The sequence below is a fragment of the Branchiostoma lanceolatum genome, chromosome 9 (genome assembly GCF_035083965.1).
Source record: "Branchiostoma lanceolatum isolate klBraLanc5 chromosome 9, klBraLanc5.hap2, whole genome shotgun sequence".
Classification (NCBI taxonomy): Eukaryota; Metazoa; Chordata; class Leptocardii; order Amphioxiformes; family Branchiostomatidae; genus Branchiostoma; species Branchiostoma lanceolatum.
The window spans coordinates 11,971,579-11,989,330 of record NC_089730.1 but is presented as its reverse complement, the minus strand read 5'-3'; the positions used below and the strand labels follow the sequence as shown (position 1 = coordinate 11,989,330).

Sequence of the window (17,752 nt, the reverse complement as noted above, 5' to 3'; positions counted from 1 at the left end):
GCAAGCCATATACATACAGTTTTCAAACATTATTAATAGATTACATTTTCTGGACACTCGCCAAAACTGATGCGACCTCGCGGAAAAAAACCGTCACGGAGATGAAAATATTCGAAACACACGGTATGACAAACACTAAACCCATTATCATGGTTCGTTCAGTAGAAGGTAGGTGAATTGTTTCAAATATCTCCCCTCGCGATCAATATTATATTGCACCCTCAAATAATGCCAGAAGTTTAACGTTATGCTTATTGTATTTTGAAATAATAAATGAATCTATTTAAAGACAAATAGACAGAAACACCGTTGCATTGTTCAACGTGCTCTTGGTTCACAAAGTATGAATGAAATGTAGATGTGGTAGCTCTGTATAACGTGACAATTTACAGGACATGTACACTCGACCACCTCTATTGGTAAATTGTAAAGAAAACGTGCCATTTCTGACATGACTTAACAGTGCCTCTGCCTGTGAAATGTCTAAGATGATGTTTTTCTTCATTCTGAATGGCCGAATCTTCGTAAATAAATGAAATAAGTCTCAGGGATTCAAACCCCTTTGCGAGCCTTTCTCCATTTCCCCATTCCCGAAAATACGGAAATTCGGGAATTTGGCGGTCGTTTTAGCCACTTTTCAGGGGGCGGCCGGGAGCGGTACTGCAGATTAGGCTATGATAGGGTATGTAGTCCCGACTTGTGAAATGTTAGAATACACAGGACATTAGGCTTATAGCCAGTGAAAACTTTCCCAAATAAGTCCAGACGTCTTAACACGCATACAGAATGACCTTTAAAACACCAGTAGACGTAAACAGGGTGGATTTTAGGCGCCGCGCGAGAAGCCCATGTGACACCATGTCAGTCTGTCGAAGCGACACCTACATTCATGTACACATCATATCTTGTATGAAATGAGCATGTTAAAGAGATATGTGAACATGACCCTTTTTCTGTAACAAATTTGGTCTTTAACCCAACAGTTCATCTGCTTCAATGGGGTAAGGGACTGTCAGAGAAGCCCGGCCGTCACTCAGAAAATAGTACGGTCTTTCACCCTAGCATCTGCTTGGAGACCCTATTCGATTTCCTCTGACAATTTCATTGGGCCTTTAACTTGAATGTTTATCATCTTTGATAATATACTTCATTACGACTTTTATATCTGTATGCCTATATCTGGCCCTATAGGGCATGAATGTACAATAATGGTTATCGATTATCGACCATACGCAATTGGACACCAGACCACAAGGTGATATAACAAAGATATACGGTCATACCTACAACCTTCTTCCTGACGAAAGAACAATGATATAGGGATTATTGTTTATCATGTGATAAACCGTTCAATAAGTGTCATTACATTCGTCATACCTTTTTATTCCATCCGATAGTTTTCTCATCTCATCACAAATCCATTTTATGGACTGACTGCTCGAGTCACATGTAATTGTCCAACGAAAGTTGAAGATGAATTTCATTTTGTCATGGAATGCTCTAAATATGATGTTTTACGTAATAAGTTATTCACATTTCTCAAAACAAGTACACATTTTAAGAGTATCGATACTACCGACCGTTTTGAGTATATATTTAAATGCAACAATCCCCACAGTACGAAAATAGGTAAATATCTTAACGACTGCTTTCACATTAGGAAAAATACCGAAACTAATGATTAAACCAACTCGATCATAACTGTTAGGCTATATAGGAATGTATGCTAGCCCTTATTATATTGTATTAGTAATTAGGATGCTATATCAAAATATATACTAGCCCTTATTGTATTAGTTATTAGGATGTTAACTTTTATTCTATACTTCTACTTTGTATTATGTTTACGAATTCTTGCCATACTTTGTACCATGTACAATTGTCGTGCAATAAAGTTCTTCTTCTTCTGTAAGAAGTGACTTCACTGCAGGGATCTTTTAAAAAAATTTTATTAATTCAAGTTAAAGCCACATAGTTGCACATTAAAGCGTTGTTTATGCTGATAATCTGCATAATCATACGTTGTTATCACTGACTTCAATTAACGTTAATGTACTCACATTTTCTTGTAGATAATTGTAGATAAGATAAGATAATAGGTAACGTTAACTACATTTGTATCATCAAAAGTATGAGCATTATGTTCAACAACCTTACAAATGATACCAATGCCCTGAACTTTGCCTTACCGTGTACATTATGATATAGACATACAGTATTCCTAAAATTATTTTGGTGTTAACAGAATTACTTAAGTCTTGTTACAACCGTATTTCAAGTTGCACAGAATCTGCCATGTTCTGTTTGTCAGTTGATAAAAGTTTTTATGTCATAAACTTGAGCTACAAGAAAACATTTCTTACTGTAGATATTGCATTTTCTTGCCCTTAAAACGCGTCACACATTTTTCATGAATATCATGACTTGGGTAAAATACAATTTTTTGTATGCAGATCCATTCATATTACTTTTGTTTCCATAGGCCTTCTTAACAATGTACAGGTGATCTTGGGAACATTACATGGTAATAAAGAGTAGACTCCAGCACGTTAAAGACAGTACGGGTAGATTGTTTGGAGTAGTTACAGTAGGTATACAGTACAAACGTTACGATGCTGGCCTGTATAGAGAATTGAAGTAAACATTGAATCGTACTAATAAAGTCTAATCCTTTTACAACAGCAACAACATGACACCTTATACTCACAAAAGTTTTGCATTCGAACTTCACGTCTTAAAGGATAGTCGGTGTATTTCCATGTTCAAATCACAAGATGAATATAAGCTATAACGATATATAACAGAAGTATGTCAGTATCAACTGTTTCTGTTTGTAAGTTTGTTACACATTTTTTACTGTTTGGTGCAATGCTGTCAGTATAACAATCAAATTAACTTTCTTACATATAAATATAGATTAATGATAACATTTAGCTTTAGCGCACATGATACGATAAATATGGCCTAAGATTTATAATGTGTCTAATCATTTTGTCATCATTTGTCTTCTACTTTCTCCAATAATCCAATTTTCTAAAAACCTCACTTTATGCTGATTTCATTATCAACTGTACACAGTTCAATCTGTAATTATCATGTGTGTGAACATTGTTGATCCATTTATTCGTGCTAACACCTTGAATGTGGTCAAAATCGATATTATTATTATTTTCTGTACTGAAGTCAAACCTGCTGGTAACGTTAGATTCAGCTAGCTAGCTTCAGTCGTCAAGCCGCTCCAACTTGACCCACATGTTGTGCACGAAGAATCCCAAGCCATGGTTCTTCTGCAAAGGCAATGTTCTTACATTAGTGAAAACAATACTTCATGTGGCAAGTGTATAGTCATTCGCTAAGACAAGATTAAGGTGTTTAATCTGATAGCATTCTCCACTGTTTAGAGTGCAGTAAATAGGTCAGGTGATAGGTTGCAATTATTAGATATAAGGTGCAGCTAGTCGGTGATGGGGACAAAGGCGCTGTCAGAATTAAGACTAGCAGTCTTCAGAATCAGGGAAAGTACAATTTCCATGTAACTAGCCTCACAACGCAAGGTCAAGAAGGATCAATGAAAGGGTCTGAGGCAAAATTTCGAATTCCTCGCCAGCATGTTGACTCTGGTGCTGAAGAACTGGTCTGTGTATTGTCCCTCGATTCAATGTTACCAGCTTCATAATGTCATGATGAATGAATATATAACAGCTACAAAACTGGCTGAATGGAGCAATATTCTTGGTACTCAAAGGCCCTGAGAGATGGCTCTGATCTTTTGTAACAACAGAAGAACAGAAGGGTGCTCACCGGAGTCCCCGGGCAGGCGACGAAGCGGTACTTCTGCAGGATGCGTGCCACGGTGATCTTGGTGGCCATGAGGGCGAGGTGCATTCCGATGCACATGCGCGGGCCCTGGCCGAACGGGATGAAGGTGAACGGTTCGCGCTTGTCGCATTCCTCTTTGGTGAACCTGTCAAAGGAGAAATTCTGTTTATAAAACTGGGATAAAGCAGCAATACAGAAGTACAATATCAATCAGTTGTGCGCATGGTGCCAAATGATGGATTGATTCTTTTCCTATTCTATTCCCTAGCTGTGCACACGTTTGTAAACGTTCTTTATGACCTATAACATTTGATCATGGTTTGTGGTAACCATACAGTCTTTGTCAAGGTTTAGGCACTTAAGACAATTCTTTAAAACAGTTCATCAGGAAACTTTTCCTTCCATGCAACTCTCCTATAAGCCTATGTAATAACACCGGTACCATTGTGACCAGCTCTATCATAATGTGATATTAAAAAATCAATAGATATGCACCTCAGATTCTGAAAGATACTGTTGATTAGTACAAACCTCTCTGGTATGAATGTTTCCGGTTCCGGCCAGTATTCCGGGTCGATGTGCAGACTGTCCGAGTCGATGATGACCTCTATCCCGGCAGGAACCGTCAGACCGGGGCTGATCTCAGTATCCTGGGTGCACAGGCGGGGAAATCTGGGGGTGGAAAACAGTGAACAGTGAATCTTAGAGAACATTTCATGAGTACTAAAAACTGATATTGTCAACAATCTTATGGGGTAGATGGATGACATCATTGCACAAGTGTCTTGACAACTTGCAATAAAAAACATTTCAAAATGTTCTTGGCATGATGTTCAAGAAACATGGCGTCAGAAGCACTAATGACGTTACATACGAAATCATTCTTGACAAAACGAAAGTACATGAGGTCTGTTACCTTGCTCCAGAGTCCATCCTCAGTGTCTCATTCAGAAACATTTCCATGTATTCCAGCTTTTGGACGTCCTCGCGTTGAACATCATCCTGCAAATGCAAAATACACATTGTATGAAATATCAAATGTTGAAGTGGCCACAATCAGTCGCAACATGCATAAAACTAGTAGGTTAAAGATGTGAAATATATCTTTACATAGGGTGTATTTTTCTCAGATAATTTGAATAATTTACCTTCTCCCGTGTGACGGCTGCGACCTCCTGCAGCAGCTTGTCCTGAATGTGAGGATACCTCGCCAGGTTGACGGCAGTCGTTCCCAGCAGGCCCGCTATGGTGTCATAACCAGCGAGGAAGAAACTGATCGCATCTGTTGTGACTTCATCTGCTGACAGGCCTGTAGTAAAAAAACATTTGGTAAAGAAAAACATACTACCGGTACCATCCACATGATTGTAAAAAGCAACTTAAATAAATTATTCTCTTCATACTCATACTCAAAAAGTATCTATACACGTACGAGGGACAACAGGATAAACAGCTTCCTTCAAAAATCCATGTTATAAAAGTTTTCAAAAATGACTAAAAGGAAAAGAAATAAAGACAAACAAGAGAACACCTTATTTCTTGGATGACACACCTACAATCCTAAAGACTCCTCCCCCTACTTACTTTTCTCAAACTCCTCCGGCAGGTCCAAGCAGTGTTCTTCACGGGCTGCTCTCATCAGTTCTAGTAGGTCCATCCGCCGCTGGAATAAACAACATAGAATTATTCTTAACTCACAAGCTTGGCTTACATACGTTGTACATGTCCGAGAGACTTTTAGCTGGAGGTTAGAACAATGTTAAGGTTTATCATTTAGTGTCACAATGGCGGCCTTGAAAGGGTGACCTTTGCCAAGGAACACCAGTTCCGCCATACCTTCCGCATTGTTTGAGAAACATGATAAACTTTTAAGTTTCCCTTAGCCCTGCTGCTGGAAGAATAAGACGATGATACACAATTATTTATAAGTCTGTTCTCCAACATTGTTTACAGACAAGTGGCTCAGTGTTTTCTTTTTGGGTGAGACAAGAACTCAAATCTTGTATCACAGTTTCAGTACCTCTTCCGGCAGTTGTTCGGTCCTCATGGCGAGGATGGTTTCCAGGATGCTGTGGAAGAACGACACTGCGTCGGCAGGACAAACTGTCAGGCCCCACTTCTCCAGAACATCCATGGGAACAATCACTGACAGTATGGCTGAAAGAAAACACAAAGTCAATCAATCATTCAATCAATCAATCAATCAATCAATCAATCAATAAAAAGTCCCAATAAATAAATCGATCAATCGGTCAATCAATCAATCAATCAATCAATCAATCAATCAATGAAGTAAATTTGAAGACTGACATGCAATCCTAAGAAATGTTCAAAGGGGATAGTTATGACCATTGGCAAAGCCACATTCCCCATATCTTTCATTTTCATCTCTCAATAGTATTACTGATAGTTGTTTTCATTCATCTTTAGACATTTCACATTAAAACCTTTTAAATGCAGAAAACAGAACAGCTTGTATCAAAGTAGTCATTCATCTGAATAAAACAATGCGCTTTACGACATTGAAAGTTGAAACCTAACCTACCTGCTATGATGAGGCTGGGTTTCATCCCTCCCACCACAGACAGGTCCACCTTCCGTGCGTTCTGTACGAAGGCGTGCTGCGGGTCCTTCTGGGAGTTCACCTCCACACCAAAGGCCGTGCTGGCCATCACATCCAGGGTCAGGTAACTGAACACCCTGCAAAATCAGACACAAAGGGATATGTATGCACCATCCACGTTCTTGTTGTGTGCAAATATATAGTGGCACCAGGGTTGCTCTTTGTAAAACAGCTACTAGTATTAACTTTGCTTGTGTCCATGCCTTCAGGCAAGATTTTGTGTAAGATTTTGTCTAATGAGTTTGATAATACTACAAATGTACACGCATGTCGTGGCAGGTGAATTTGTACAGACTCGGGGATGGGCATTTAACGATTGTTAGAATGGTAAGTACTTTTCTCCAACTCCTTCCATTCATGCCTTGGGTGAGACTGATTTAGGAACACGTGGCCGTGGGTCCATTCCCTTGCTCTAATTCACAACACATGTCCTATTACTCATAACTGGCAACACATTTTCTAACCCCCTCACTATGTACCTTTTAGCGTCAAACGTGGTTTCCTCCACAAGCAGCTTCTCCAGATTCTCCATCAGGAAGTCCACACACCTGTTCACCAGTGGCACCACCTAAATGCAGAACGCAAAGGTAGATATGTATGTTTGTTTGTTTGTACGTACACACCAATGTGTACCATTATCAGCACCAACACAGCTAAGGTGATGAACTATTTGATGAAGAAGTTGTTGAACTCCGTCAGTCACAAATCACTGCCAATTACTTTAAAAGGTTTGAAAAGTTGACAGGATGGGAAGGGCCGTCAAAAATTAATTTTTCTATCAACGTAGGAAGATAAAATCATTTCAACCAAACCAAGGCAATTTCTAATACACCAAAAATGAACGTCTCATACCATATCCCATTTTGAAAACAGTAACACATCTTAAAAGTATAAATGTATCAAATTTTACGTTACAAACTACATATATGATCCGCATAGAGAATTGATGGTTTTGAAATCACATTGAAAGTCATAAGTACTGTAATGATATTCAAATGGCCTCCCACTGTGCATCTCCATACATATTGACCGGCTGAATAAAAGTCCCAAACGAGAACTATGCGGCTTCAGACAACTTACAGAGGAATGACTGATAGATGTCGGTTAGCTGAGAAATGAGTCCACTCTACTTAAAAATGCATCCCCATACATATTGAAAGACAAGTTGTGGAATGGAATCTTACCAGTTTGACTTTTCCTCCGGTGAAAGCAGGGGACAAGATGCCACGCCTCCGCTTATGGTCCGAGAAGGTGGCAAATATCAGCGTTTCATCGGGCAGACCGATCGGTATGGACAGAGGCTGGAGAAACAAATGAGTTCAAAAGTTTTGATTTAAAAGTCAGTTCGTCTAGATCTATAGGTTCATTCATCGAAAGAAAGTTAAGATTTTTATCATTGGCTAAGATTTTTATCATTGCCATTTACCAAGCTATGTTAATGCTATGTTACTTGTTACCAAACATGTCAGTACCTTTGAGAAATGACGGTGACATATTTACCATTCTCATTGGAAAGTTGCTGAAGTCTTTGACGAACACCTGCTTCACTATCTCAGGATCAGTGATGACCAGCTTGGGTGCCAGGCCCTCATATATCCTTTGGGGGAAATTAAAGGTTTGAATAAGAATGCACCCTCATTAACGTTATGTGAAAAGGACGACAATGGAACATTAATGTTTGGGGAAGTTTGATATATTCGCGTAAAACTGATGTCAACTTTTTCTTACCCGTAAACCCTGCCATACTTCTTACGCCATTCCCTGAAGGCGATGTTCTGTCCCTGAGTAAAAAAAAAAATGAAACTGTAATTTTAAAAGTCTAAGCACACTTCTAACGACTGATAATGCTCTATCCACAACAATGCCTTATCTTATGAAATCGTGTTTACAAAATATGTTTTACCGACTTAAAAAAATCTCTGTTTATAGCATCAGTTGACGCTAGCCTGGGTACCATCCTCCGTAGTAACCGCTGCCTCAATCGTTTCGCTTTCAGCAAGTGAGACGATTAAGCCAGCTCTTTAACGGAGGACGATACCCAGGGTAAGTTGAAGCAGCTGGAGCCTAGCACGTACCTTCCTGTAGGTGAGCAGGTTACCGACGAACGGTAGCGGGGTGGGGCCGCGCACGCCCAGCTTCTCCAGGACGGACACGGCGCGGTACCCGTATCTGTGAAATATATTTCTATGTTAACAATTCTGTATGTTGTACGTGTACATTAAGTAAAATGAATAAGGATCTTAAACGTCCGCCTCCTTTGCTAACATACAGATAAAAGCTGCCTGCTACTCAACTAGGTATAAGTTTCTGTCAGTTTTCTTGTGTATTTTCTTTTTTTTTTAATGTTTATTTTCATACAGCCCCTCCCCTAACGCTACGCCGCATAGCCTAGAAGCTGGGCGGCCTTTGAGGATATTGGGTGTCATCCGGAGCTAGTCACGACAAGCTGTAGAACGTCACACTTCTGACTGGAGCGGATATTTTCATAAGAAGATCTGTTTGTTGTAAATTCAACTGCCTGGTGTACGTGACTCGTTGGCGGTAACGTTTCTTGGCTTGCCACGGATGTGTTCCAGTTTAAAATGGACGATTCTTATCAGGCAGGAACCTATATATCCGTCAGTCTAAGGGAGAAAACTTTTAAAGGTGCCCTCACACAGTTACATGTATACTACAAATGCCGCAGTTACGTCAAGATATGATGTGGCATGTATTGTAACACGTCAATGCAAAATTATTATTTTTATTCGTATAAATGTTTGTTGTTCAGGAAAACGTCATAAACGACACGATTCATGGTCTATGTCTGGACAACAAAAAAGTGCGTTAACAAACTTCTACAAGGGTGTCTGTCGGAAAAGAACCGTATTGGCTATCATCTTGTAGGACACGTTTATCTCTGAACAAAGTCTTCGACCGGACATCGACTTCGGGCTGTTGTTGACGTTAGTTAACCTCTGACTCAAAGTACCTGTTGTCGCCTCCTGCACTTTACTGTAAACAGTATTTCACGCGAAGCGTTCGTCTGGAAATAAGGGAAGGGAGGTTCAAGGGCAATGACCGCCCGAACAAACGTGGGCCGATAGTGAACTTTTGATTAAAAGTATCTGTTCTCTCTACCGTAATGTAAACAGTATTTCACGCGATGCGTTCATTTGAAAACACGAGAAGAGAAGTTCAAGGCTTGTGACCGGAAAATTGGACCCATCCCGAGTTGTGTGATGACCTTTCATCAAAAGCATGTGTTCCTCCCTTCCAAAACTACTATCACCTGCGATATTCAACAGACCTTGGCTGGAGGCAATGAACCTTGGGGCCCTGTACAGGGGATCATCCCTCGGCAGAATTGAACCGAGGCAACGCAGCTGTAATGCTGCTGTCCCAATTGGAAAAGGGGCCCCACCGGGTTGTTGGCGGGCTTTTTTTTTTCCTTTCGGGCTTGGTCCCTACATAGCCCCGTGGGACATCCAGCGGCTGCCGGGCTATTCTTATGCCCGACCGGGACCCCGAATCATTTTAGCCCTCACTTAAAATCAACGCGGGAGCCGCCGTAACCTAATCGTGCGAATACGGCAATCTACCGGGGCTTTGGGGTCCGAGCGGGACTACAACCCTGACGGGCACCGCGTGCCGGTACAGTTGGGACCGTAGCATATGAGCTGCACAGGTATTTGCTGGGCCTGGAAACGTGGTAAATCGGCTTATATTGAAAGGCTTCCGAACCTACATATTTTAGACGTGTACACATAACTTTAAAATTTCACCACACTAGCTTGGTAAGGGTTGGAGAAATAGGCTACAGAGACACAATGACGCTACTCTCTTCATACCCACCTGTCTGTCTCTGATGTGAGGGCTCTGTCGTGTCAAAAAGCAAGAGATACTCAAGGCCACATTCATATCTTCAGCCCTATTTATGGCCTTGACTCTTTTCTAACAGCCCGCTCGCACATTTAAATGGCAAGTCATAATATTTGCCTTCCTGTACAAGTGCATTCCTTGCTTTAAAAGCTAGTCACATTTTTTTCAGGCTACAAAAAGATCTAACCGATGTGCATACCACTGTACCACCGTCCGGACGCCGACTCGGTAAAGGCGAATTGTTAAAAGTGAAAATAGTGCGGTCGAGGGTAACGTTACTTAGCGTGCTAGGCGCGGCCCCTTGACTTTTGTGAGAAACCGGCGCAGAGATCAGTCTACAGGGCATTGACACGAAGTACACCGGCACAGGCACGACGTTTGAAAGCCAGGGATTATCAGCTGGCGCATCTTGAAGACGACAGCTTCTGAGAGGTTCTATTGTAAAACCTTGCCGTCTGTCGACTGCGATGTTGCCTGTTCAGCACTTCGTGCGATGGTTATCAGCTAAGGCATTTTCCTACACAGTGACCAGGTCTCTGGCATTTAAAGACTTCCTTTCGTGAACTTGCTATGATCATATTCCAGAAAAGACTTTAAAACCGGGTCTTGGGGCAAATTGACTGTCTTTACGACGAATAATCAACGTGGTCCTCGCAAACATCTGTAGTTTTTACTAATCTGTCATCAGACCTTCCGGTCGCATTCTCCGAAGTGCGTTTTGCCAAGTGCTTTGAGCGAGTACAAAGCGCGTCAATTATCAGTTTTTTTGCACATCTTAAAAAGCAGCATTCCACACAAAGCATCCATTAATATATCATAAAGAAAATCTCGTTGGCGTTGTATACTTAGTATGCGCCAGACGTGCAAGGTGATTCAGAAATGATTTGTCGCTATGTGTGCCCTTACAATAGCGTACTTACAGTAACACCAGACAGATGAATGCTGCCAACAGCCACCAGCTCAGAGACAGTGGGTATGTCTCGCACGCCATCATTTGTTCCCCTAGGGTTGGGCTGGCTTGAATCTGTAGTTGTGTGGAAATAATGGGGTTAAACTTGGATGAAGTACGCTACTTAACGTGTGCTTTGTACTGGGCGGAGCAGTATCTAGTAGACCCTTTGATTGAGCACGGTCCAAATATGCGTTGTAGAGTACACGCCGCAATTGCCGTCAAAGAGATATTGAAAGCTACATGCAAAATGAATGGTAGGTATGCAGAATCCTTTTCTGGTACACACATAGAATACATAACACATGGCCATCCATCCGAATCCACCAGAACTATAGCGTAGAAAATCTTACCGGGGACCGAGGTTGATAAGACGGAGTATCCAACGAGACTCGGACACAAATGGGAAATACGGACACTTTGACCACCACTAAACCAGCGACTAAAGCCAAGAGACAGTCGTCGTCAGTTTATATAGAATTTCGTATCATGACGTCACACTATCCCTTTGTTACTCACCCGTCTCCAGTAACAAGGCTGACGCAGAGTTGGTGTCGACGTCACAGAGTGGTCTGGTCGGACCAGTTTCAGCTAGCTAGAAACGGTTCGTTGATCTTCTTGAGTGGCCGGGGGCTTTAACGAACTCGCTGTAACAAAAAAAATCAACAAGTTATAAGGGAAAAGTTTTCCCCGCAGAAAGAAAACTAGACTGATATTACAAACCGTTCGAATATCTCGAACAAGGCGTATAGCAGTTGGTATTCATATATTGTATGTACAAGTAGTCACAGCCAACCCCCCGCACTATCCCCTCGCTCACTCGGGGTGACCGCAGGGTGTACATCAGGAGGGCTTTCCCGTGGAAGTGACGTCTGGAGATAGAGTACATGTTTACATGCACGCTCACGGAGACCAGCTGTATCCACGCGACGACAGGTACCGAGACAGGGGAGTGTAAATGACGACCTTAAGAGACACCGTACCCGTGCGAACTCAGGGTCGGACACTAACCCCGCAAGAAGATCGACGTGCTTACCGACGCTGTAACGCTTCCTCCACAGATGGTCACAAATGACAGGCTATACCTTCTGATCAACCCTCTATCGTTTGGCGGTTTTAAGCTGATTTCTTGTATTCATATACGGAAAAATACAGGAAGTAGGAGGCCGTGAGTCATGGGATTTTTCCTGTCTACCCTTTCATTGCTTCTGACGTCTGGAAATTAATGAACGTCATTCAGATGGGGGAAGCCCTTGATTATGCCCTTTAGAGGGAAGAATGTTGCCTGATTGGAGGCTGATCTCTTAGGTAACTGTAACCCGGATACCAGGCGGGATTCGTAATGTGCTGAGATGCCGCCAAAGGAACTGTGCGTCACCGCGCTTGTCTGTTACTTGCGGCAACAATAAAGCCATTAAAGGAAGAACGGCGGGCATTGTATTAGAAGCAATATCGCGTCATCAAAGTGCGTGTGTAAAACGCCCAGCGAAAAATACGTAGGCCTTCTTCTTTCAGTGGTAATCAAAAGGCCGGTACAGAAAAAGCATTCAAAGGACGTGTCTCGCGAATTCAGAAATCACGTCAATGGCGTATGTAAGAACGCACAACGAAAAATATGCAGTTCTTTTGCCTTTTCATCGGCAAAGCAGTTAGCGATACAGAAATAGCAACCCACCGAAAGTCGTGTCTTAGTCAAAAGGTAATCATAAGAAATCGCGTCATTGAGTTGAAATTGCGGTTGTAGGAACGCACGACGAAAAACGAGTGGGCATCCTGTCTTTCTTCTGGTACATTTTTGTAACTACAAAGGTCGAAAGTCGTGCCTCTCTTTCCCACGCGCATCAAAATCACCGTAATGGCAAAAACGGACTCAAATTTTCAAAGTGCTTTGATGTTTTTTTGTTGCATACTGAACAACTCTTTTGTTTCGTATTACATTTAACGTTATAACATAGCTGCTTGTAGTTCGTACTGTATAGTAATCTGCACTTAGCGCTTGGGCCACAATTTGTGTGATTAGATATATCATGAAACCAGTTCATTAACTGATGGAAGCTGACTAATATAATTTCAGGTTATTTTCAGTAAAATCATTTTTCCCGGGGAAAACATGGCAGGACTGGAGCATGTCTGGTATCCTAGAAGGAGAGGTTTGACCATAGAAGGGGAGAGTGGAGTAAACCGGTCAATGTAACCACAGGGCGGAAGAAACTCTAGCTGTAAAAGGCGTGTCGGGGTTGCTTCTGTAGCTTTAGAATGAAAAGGACAGCTCCTTGTTTTCTTCACTTGTCTAAAGCTAAACAAAAGTAGCTCGCCACATAATTTTTTCATACATAGTGTGAATCAAAGGAACGCATTTTTAAACAACTATTTTCTGGAGTCTGGATTTTCCAAGTGGAATGTGCAACTGTTATGCGTGGCTTTCAAGTTGACGCCGGAATAGTTATTTATAGAATCTAGGTAAACTCTAGACTGTCCTTCACTTGTCAATGGTGATCTCACATGGGCTAAAGTAGTTTAACACGAGATGTATCTGCTCCTGGCTACAGTTCCGCGCAGTGGTTTTCGATTAGGCAGTTGGGCAGACACCAAATCATCAGGTAGTTGGACAGACATCAAAATCATCGAGATGAATTGTCATAATTCATAATCCAGGCTTGAAGAGAGAGATTGCTCTTAGGGACTCTAATAAGTAGCGTTAGAAGCTTCTTCACACGCTGGTCAGCACGAAATCTGCTGGGTCAGCAGTCAAATAGAGCACCAGGGCAGGGATTGGGGAGTTGAATAAATAATCTTGTCAAGACGTGACGGACGACACCTTTGGTTCGTTTGTTTTTAAAATAGACGGAATGGCTATTTATAGAATCTAGGTAAAAATCTGGGTCGTCCTTCGCTTGTCATTGGTGATCTCAATATGGGCCCTGGCTATGGTGATTTCACTGGCGGTGCTCCTAGTTATATATTTGCGCAATGTTTTTTAGATTGTCATAATCCATCAATCACTTGACTAGCACATTAGGATATTCTTTTATGAAAAGAAATGAACAATTCTACACTTTCTCATGTCCAAAGTAAGAAGACCCTAAAGATTTTCGCGTGATAGTTTTTATCAAAGTCAATGTAGTCGGAAATCTAACTATCAAGTCATAAACTACTGTAAATGCAGAAATGTTCGCGGTGGTTTTAAGTTTGCAGTTTTCGCGGCGACCGTTTCACCGCGAACTTACAAATGTAAAGCCACCGTAAACATTTTCATGATACTGTAGCAGTATGTGGCTATAACGCTGCCGCGAACTTAAAACCACCGCGAACACTCCATTTTCGCCTTAGCGCGAAATAAAAACTACTTAAACTTAAATGCGTTTACATCGAGTATTCATCGAGTGGGAATGTTTCTTTTGATGAATAAACGATTCTGTCCTTTCTCGAGATCTGTCCAAAATCTAGATAAGGAGTGACTTGTTTGTTTTTAAAGGAGAAGGAATCGCTATTTATAGAATCTAGGTAGAAAATGGGTCGGCCTTCGCTTGTCAACAGTGATCTCAATATGGGTCCTGGCTACATGTTTTTGTCACGGTGCTGATTTAATAGGGCGAAGCTCCTTGCTTCAATTCCGCAATGTGGTTTTTCAGGGAAGCCCTTGTAGTTGAACGTCAAAATCATCAAGTAAGATCGTCATGATCCATTAATAGCTTGATTATGTAGCAGACTATTTATTTTGATAAAGATAATTAAAATTAAGTAAAGAAGTCCACCTTTTCTCATATCTATAAGACCATACAGATTTCCGCGTGATGGTTTTCAGTAAACCTGCTGTAGTTGTACGTCAAATTATCAATTTAGATTGTCATTAACCATTAATCGAGTGGGAATATTTCTTTTGATAAATAAACGATTCTGCAGTTTCTCGGTCGTGTTCAAAATCAGAATACCACACAACTGTTCTTTGGCGTATCTAGACTATTACTTCATTCTGATGATTTCTGGTGAATGCCGCTAGAATTCCCAACACGCGCGTTAACTTTGGCTCCTAAATGCCCTCGAAATTAGTCCCAAATGGCCCGACGCCGAACCTGGCTGGCTCACGGCCACCTGGCACGCGGCACGATGGTACTACAGGACGGGATTCCTTTAGCCTGGGCACCACCCTCCGTCGTAACCGCCGGTTCAATATCTCAGCAAGTGAAAAGATTGAGAGAGCGGTAAATACTATGGAGGATTCTACCCAGTCTACGGCTCCCTATTCTCCAAGCAGAGGCTAGTGGTACCCGCAATTTGAGGCAGACGAAAGAAATCGGGGTAATCTCGACCACTGCTAACCCCCGACCGAAATCTCTGCTTGGAGAATAAGGGTTCCCTGTCGTGTCTGTGGTAGAGCGTTTGATTCAACATTGCAGAACACAAAGAAAACACAATTTCTCTCATGCTCACAGACTGATAGAAGCCTAACATAGTCCTCGTGATATCAAATCCAGGAAGTGCAACGTAACGTTAGACGCTTTTGTTAACGTTGCAACCCCATGGGTAAGTAAGGCGCAGAAACCCCGTCACATCCGGTATTGTAAACCCCTCACTAACGCACATGTTCTATACAGCAGTGCCGAATTTATATCCAACACATGCCACCTGATCACAAAAATGCAGTTCCAACCATGCGTATTAATCAATTAATTTATTTATTTCTATTTATTTTGATTTACCACATTTGTGGAAGGTTTGACATAACAGGTGACTATCACCTTTTCAAGATGTTAACCCAGACCAGACTGTAAGGTTTGGACCATCGCACACCGGGGCATGCCCCTACTCTTTTTCGAAAGGTGTGGTGGGTTCTTTTACGTGCGCGGGGTGTGGCTCTCTCCAGACACGGGACCTCCATTTAACGTCCTATCCGAGGGACGTCCCTAACTCTAGATGAGTTAGGCACTCATTTACACCTGAGTGAAGTGAGGAAAGTCGTGTTAAGTGCCTTTCCCAAGGGCGCAAGTTCGGACATGTCTCTGGGCACAACCCCGGACAGATCCCGGGTCCCATTGTTTGACAGCCGCGCGCTGTACCACTTGCGCCACACGACGCTACGTATCTCTACCATGGTGAAAACAACGACATGAAAATGTGTAGGATATAGGAGTACAGTAGGACAGTCACACCTACCTTCTCGGAGCTTCGCGTGCGGACTGACTGAAACGCTGCTTCGTCTGACGGTTCCGTGAAAACATTCCCGACACTCTTGTCCGAATGTGACCTTTGCGCCAGGAAACACTCTCGGCGATCTTCCAATCAGATCGCTTTGGTCTGGTGACGTGAAAAAAGACGATGGGAACATCTACAGGTGGTTTTGCTGAAGGCAGAATACAGAAAATGCGAGTTTCTTTAACCGAAATGATACCAGGTGTAACAGAGAACTTTTCCTCTTTTTGCAAAGAAATCTGAGAAAAGGATGAATACCAGAGGTATTGGTCATTGGATGATCACGTTGTTTTTTTCTTGAGAAGAAGTTCACATTGCGAAAATTCTGACGCTCTTGTCAGACCTCAGACTGTCAATAAGTCTAAAATAGGCAGCCCCATCACCGTCATCATCGGGTACGGGTACGGGTGAGATCTCCCGCGTCCTTGGCTCTCATGGTACAGGAGATCTCCCGCGTCTTTGGCTCTCATGGTACAGGAGATCTCCCGCGTCCTTGGCTCTCATGGTACAGGAGATCTCCCGTGTCCTTGACCCCTATGGTACAGGTGAGATCTCCCGTGTCCTTGACCCCTATGGTACAGGTGAGATCTCCCGTGTCCTTGACCCCTATGGTACAGGTGAGATCTCCCGTGTCCTTGACCCCTATGGTACAGGTGAGATCTCCCGTGTCCTTGACCCCTATGGTACAGGTGAGATCTCCCGTGGCCTTGACCCCTATGGTACAGGTGAGATCTCCCGTGTCCTTGACCCCTATGGTACAGGTGAGATCTCCCGTGTCCTTGACCCCTATGGTACAGGTGAGATCTCCCATGTCCTTGAACCTCGCATGGTACGGGTGACATCTGTCTGACATCAGATTGAACCTTCGGCACAGATCGGATGACGTGTCATTGACCCCCATTGTACAGGTCAGATCTGCCGTGTCGTAGGCCCTCATGGTACAGGTGAGATCTCCCGCACTCTCGACCCTCGCACGGTACAGGTGAGATCTCCAGTGCCATTGACCCTTGTGGTACAGGTGAGATCTCCCGTGTTCTTGAACCTCGCATGGTACGGGTGAGATCTCCTGTGTCCTTGACCCTCGCATGGTACGGGTGAGATCTCCCGTGTCCTTGAACCTCGCATGGTACGGGTGAGATCTCCTGTGTCCTTGACCCTCGCATGGTACAGGTGAGATCTCCCGTGTCCTTGAGCCTCGCATGGTACAGGTGACATCTTACCTACCTGACCTCAGATTGAACCATTGCACAGATCGGATGACGTGGTCCCCTAACGTTACATCTGCACACATGTCGTCAGTATGCGTGTCC

At 42.6% G+C, this 17,752-nt stretch overlaps 1 protein-coding gene across 3 annotated transcripts; it reads right to left on the bottom strand.

Moving 5' to 3' along the window:
* Positions 1–1,933: 1,933 nt before the first annotated feature.
* Positions 1,934–16,621, bottom strand: LOC136441965 (cytochrome P450 3A8-like). Of its 3 annotated transcripts, none has more exons than XM_066438531.1 (16): positions 16,407–16,621; positions 11,772–11,899; positions 11,224–11,327; positions 8,518–8,611; positions 8,171–8,223; positions 7,943–8,039; positions 7,627–7,743; positions 6,922–7,010; positions 6,365–6,519; positions 5,840–5,976; positions 5,404–5,482; positions 4,968–5,128; positions 4,736–4,821; positions 4,351–4,491; positions 3,802–3,964; positions 1,934–3,287 (listed from the first exon to the last, which is right to left on the bottom strand). In XM_066438531.1, the coding sequence occupies exons 3-16, from the start codon at positions 11,295–11,297 to the stop codon at positions 3,222–3,224; spliced, it is 1,512 nt and encodes a 503-aa protein (XP_066294628.1). In that variant the 5' UTR covers positions 11,298–11,327; positions 11,772–11,899; positions 16,407–16,621; the 3' UTR covers positions 1,934–3,221. The 3 variants fall into 3 exon arrangements, with proteins under 3 accessions (XP_066294628.1, XP_066294629.1, XP_066294630.1); XM_066438532.1 differs by lacking the exon at positions 16,407–16,621 and adding an exon at positions 12,289–12,365; XM_066438533.1 differs by lacking the exons at positions 11,772–11,899; positions 16,407–16,621 and adding an exon at positions 11,606–11,730.
* Between the last annotated feature and the right edge of the window lie 1,131 nt (positions 16,622–17,752).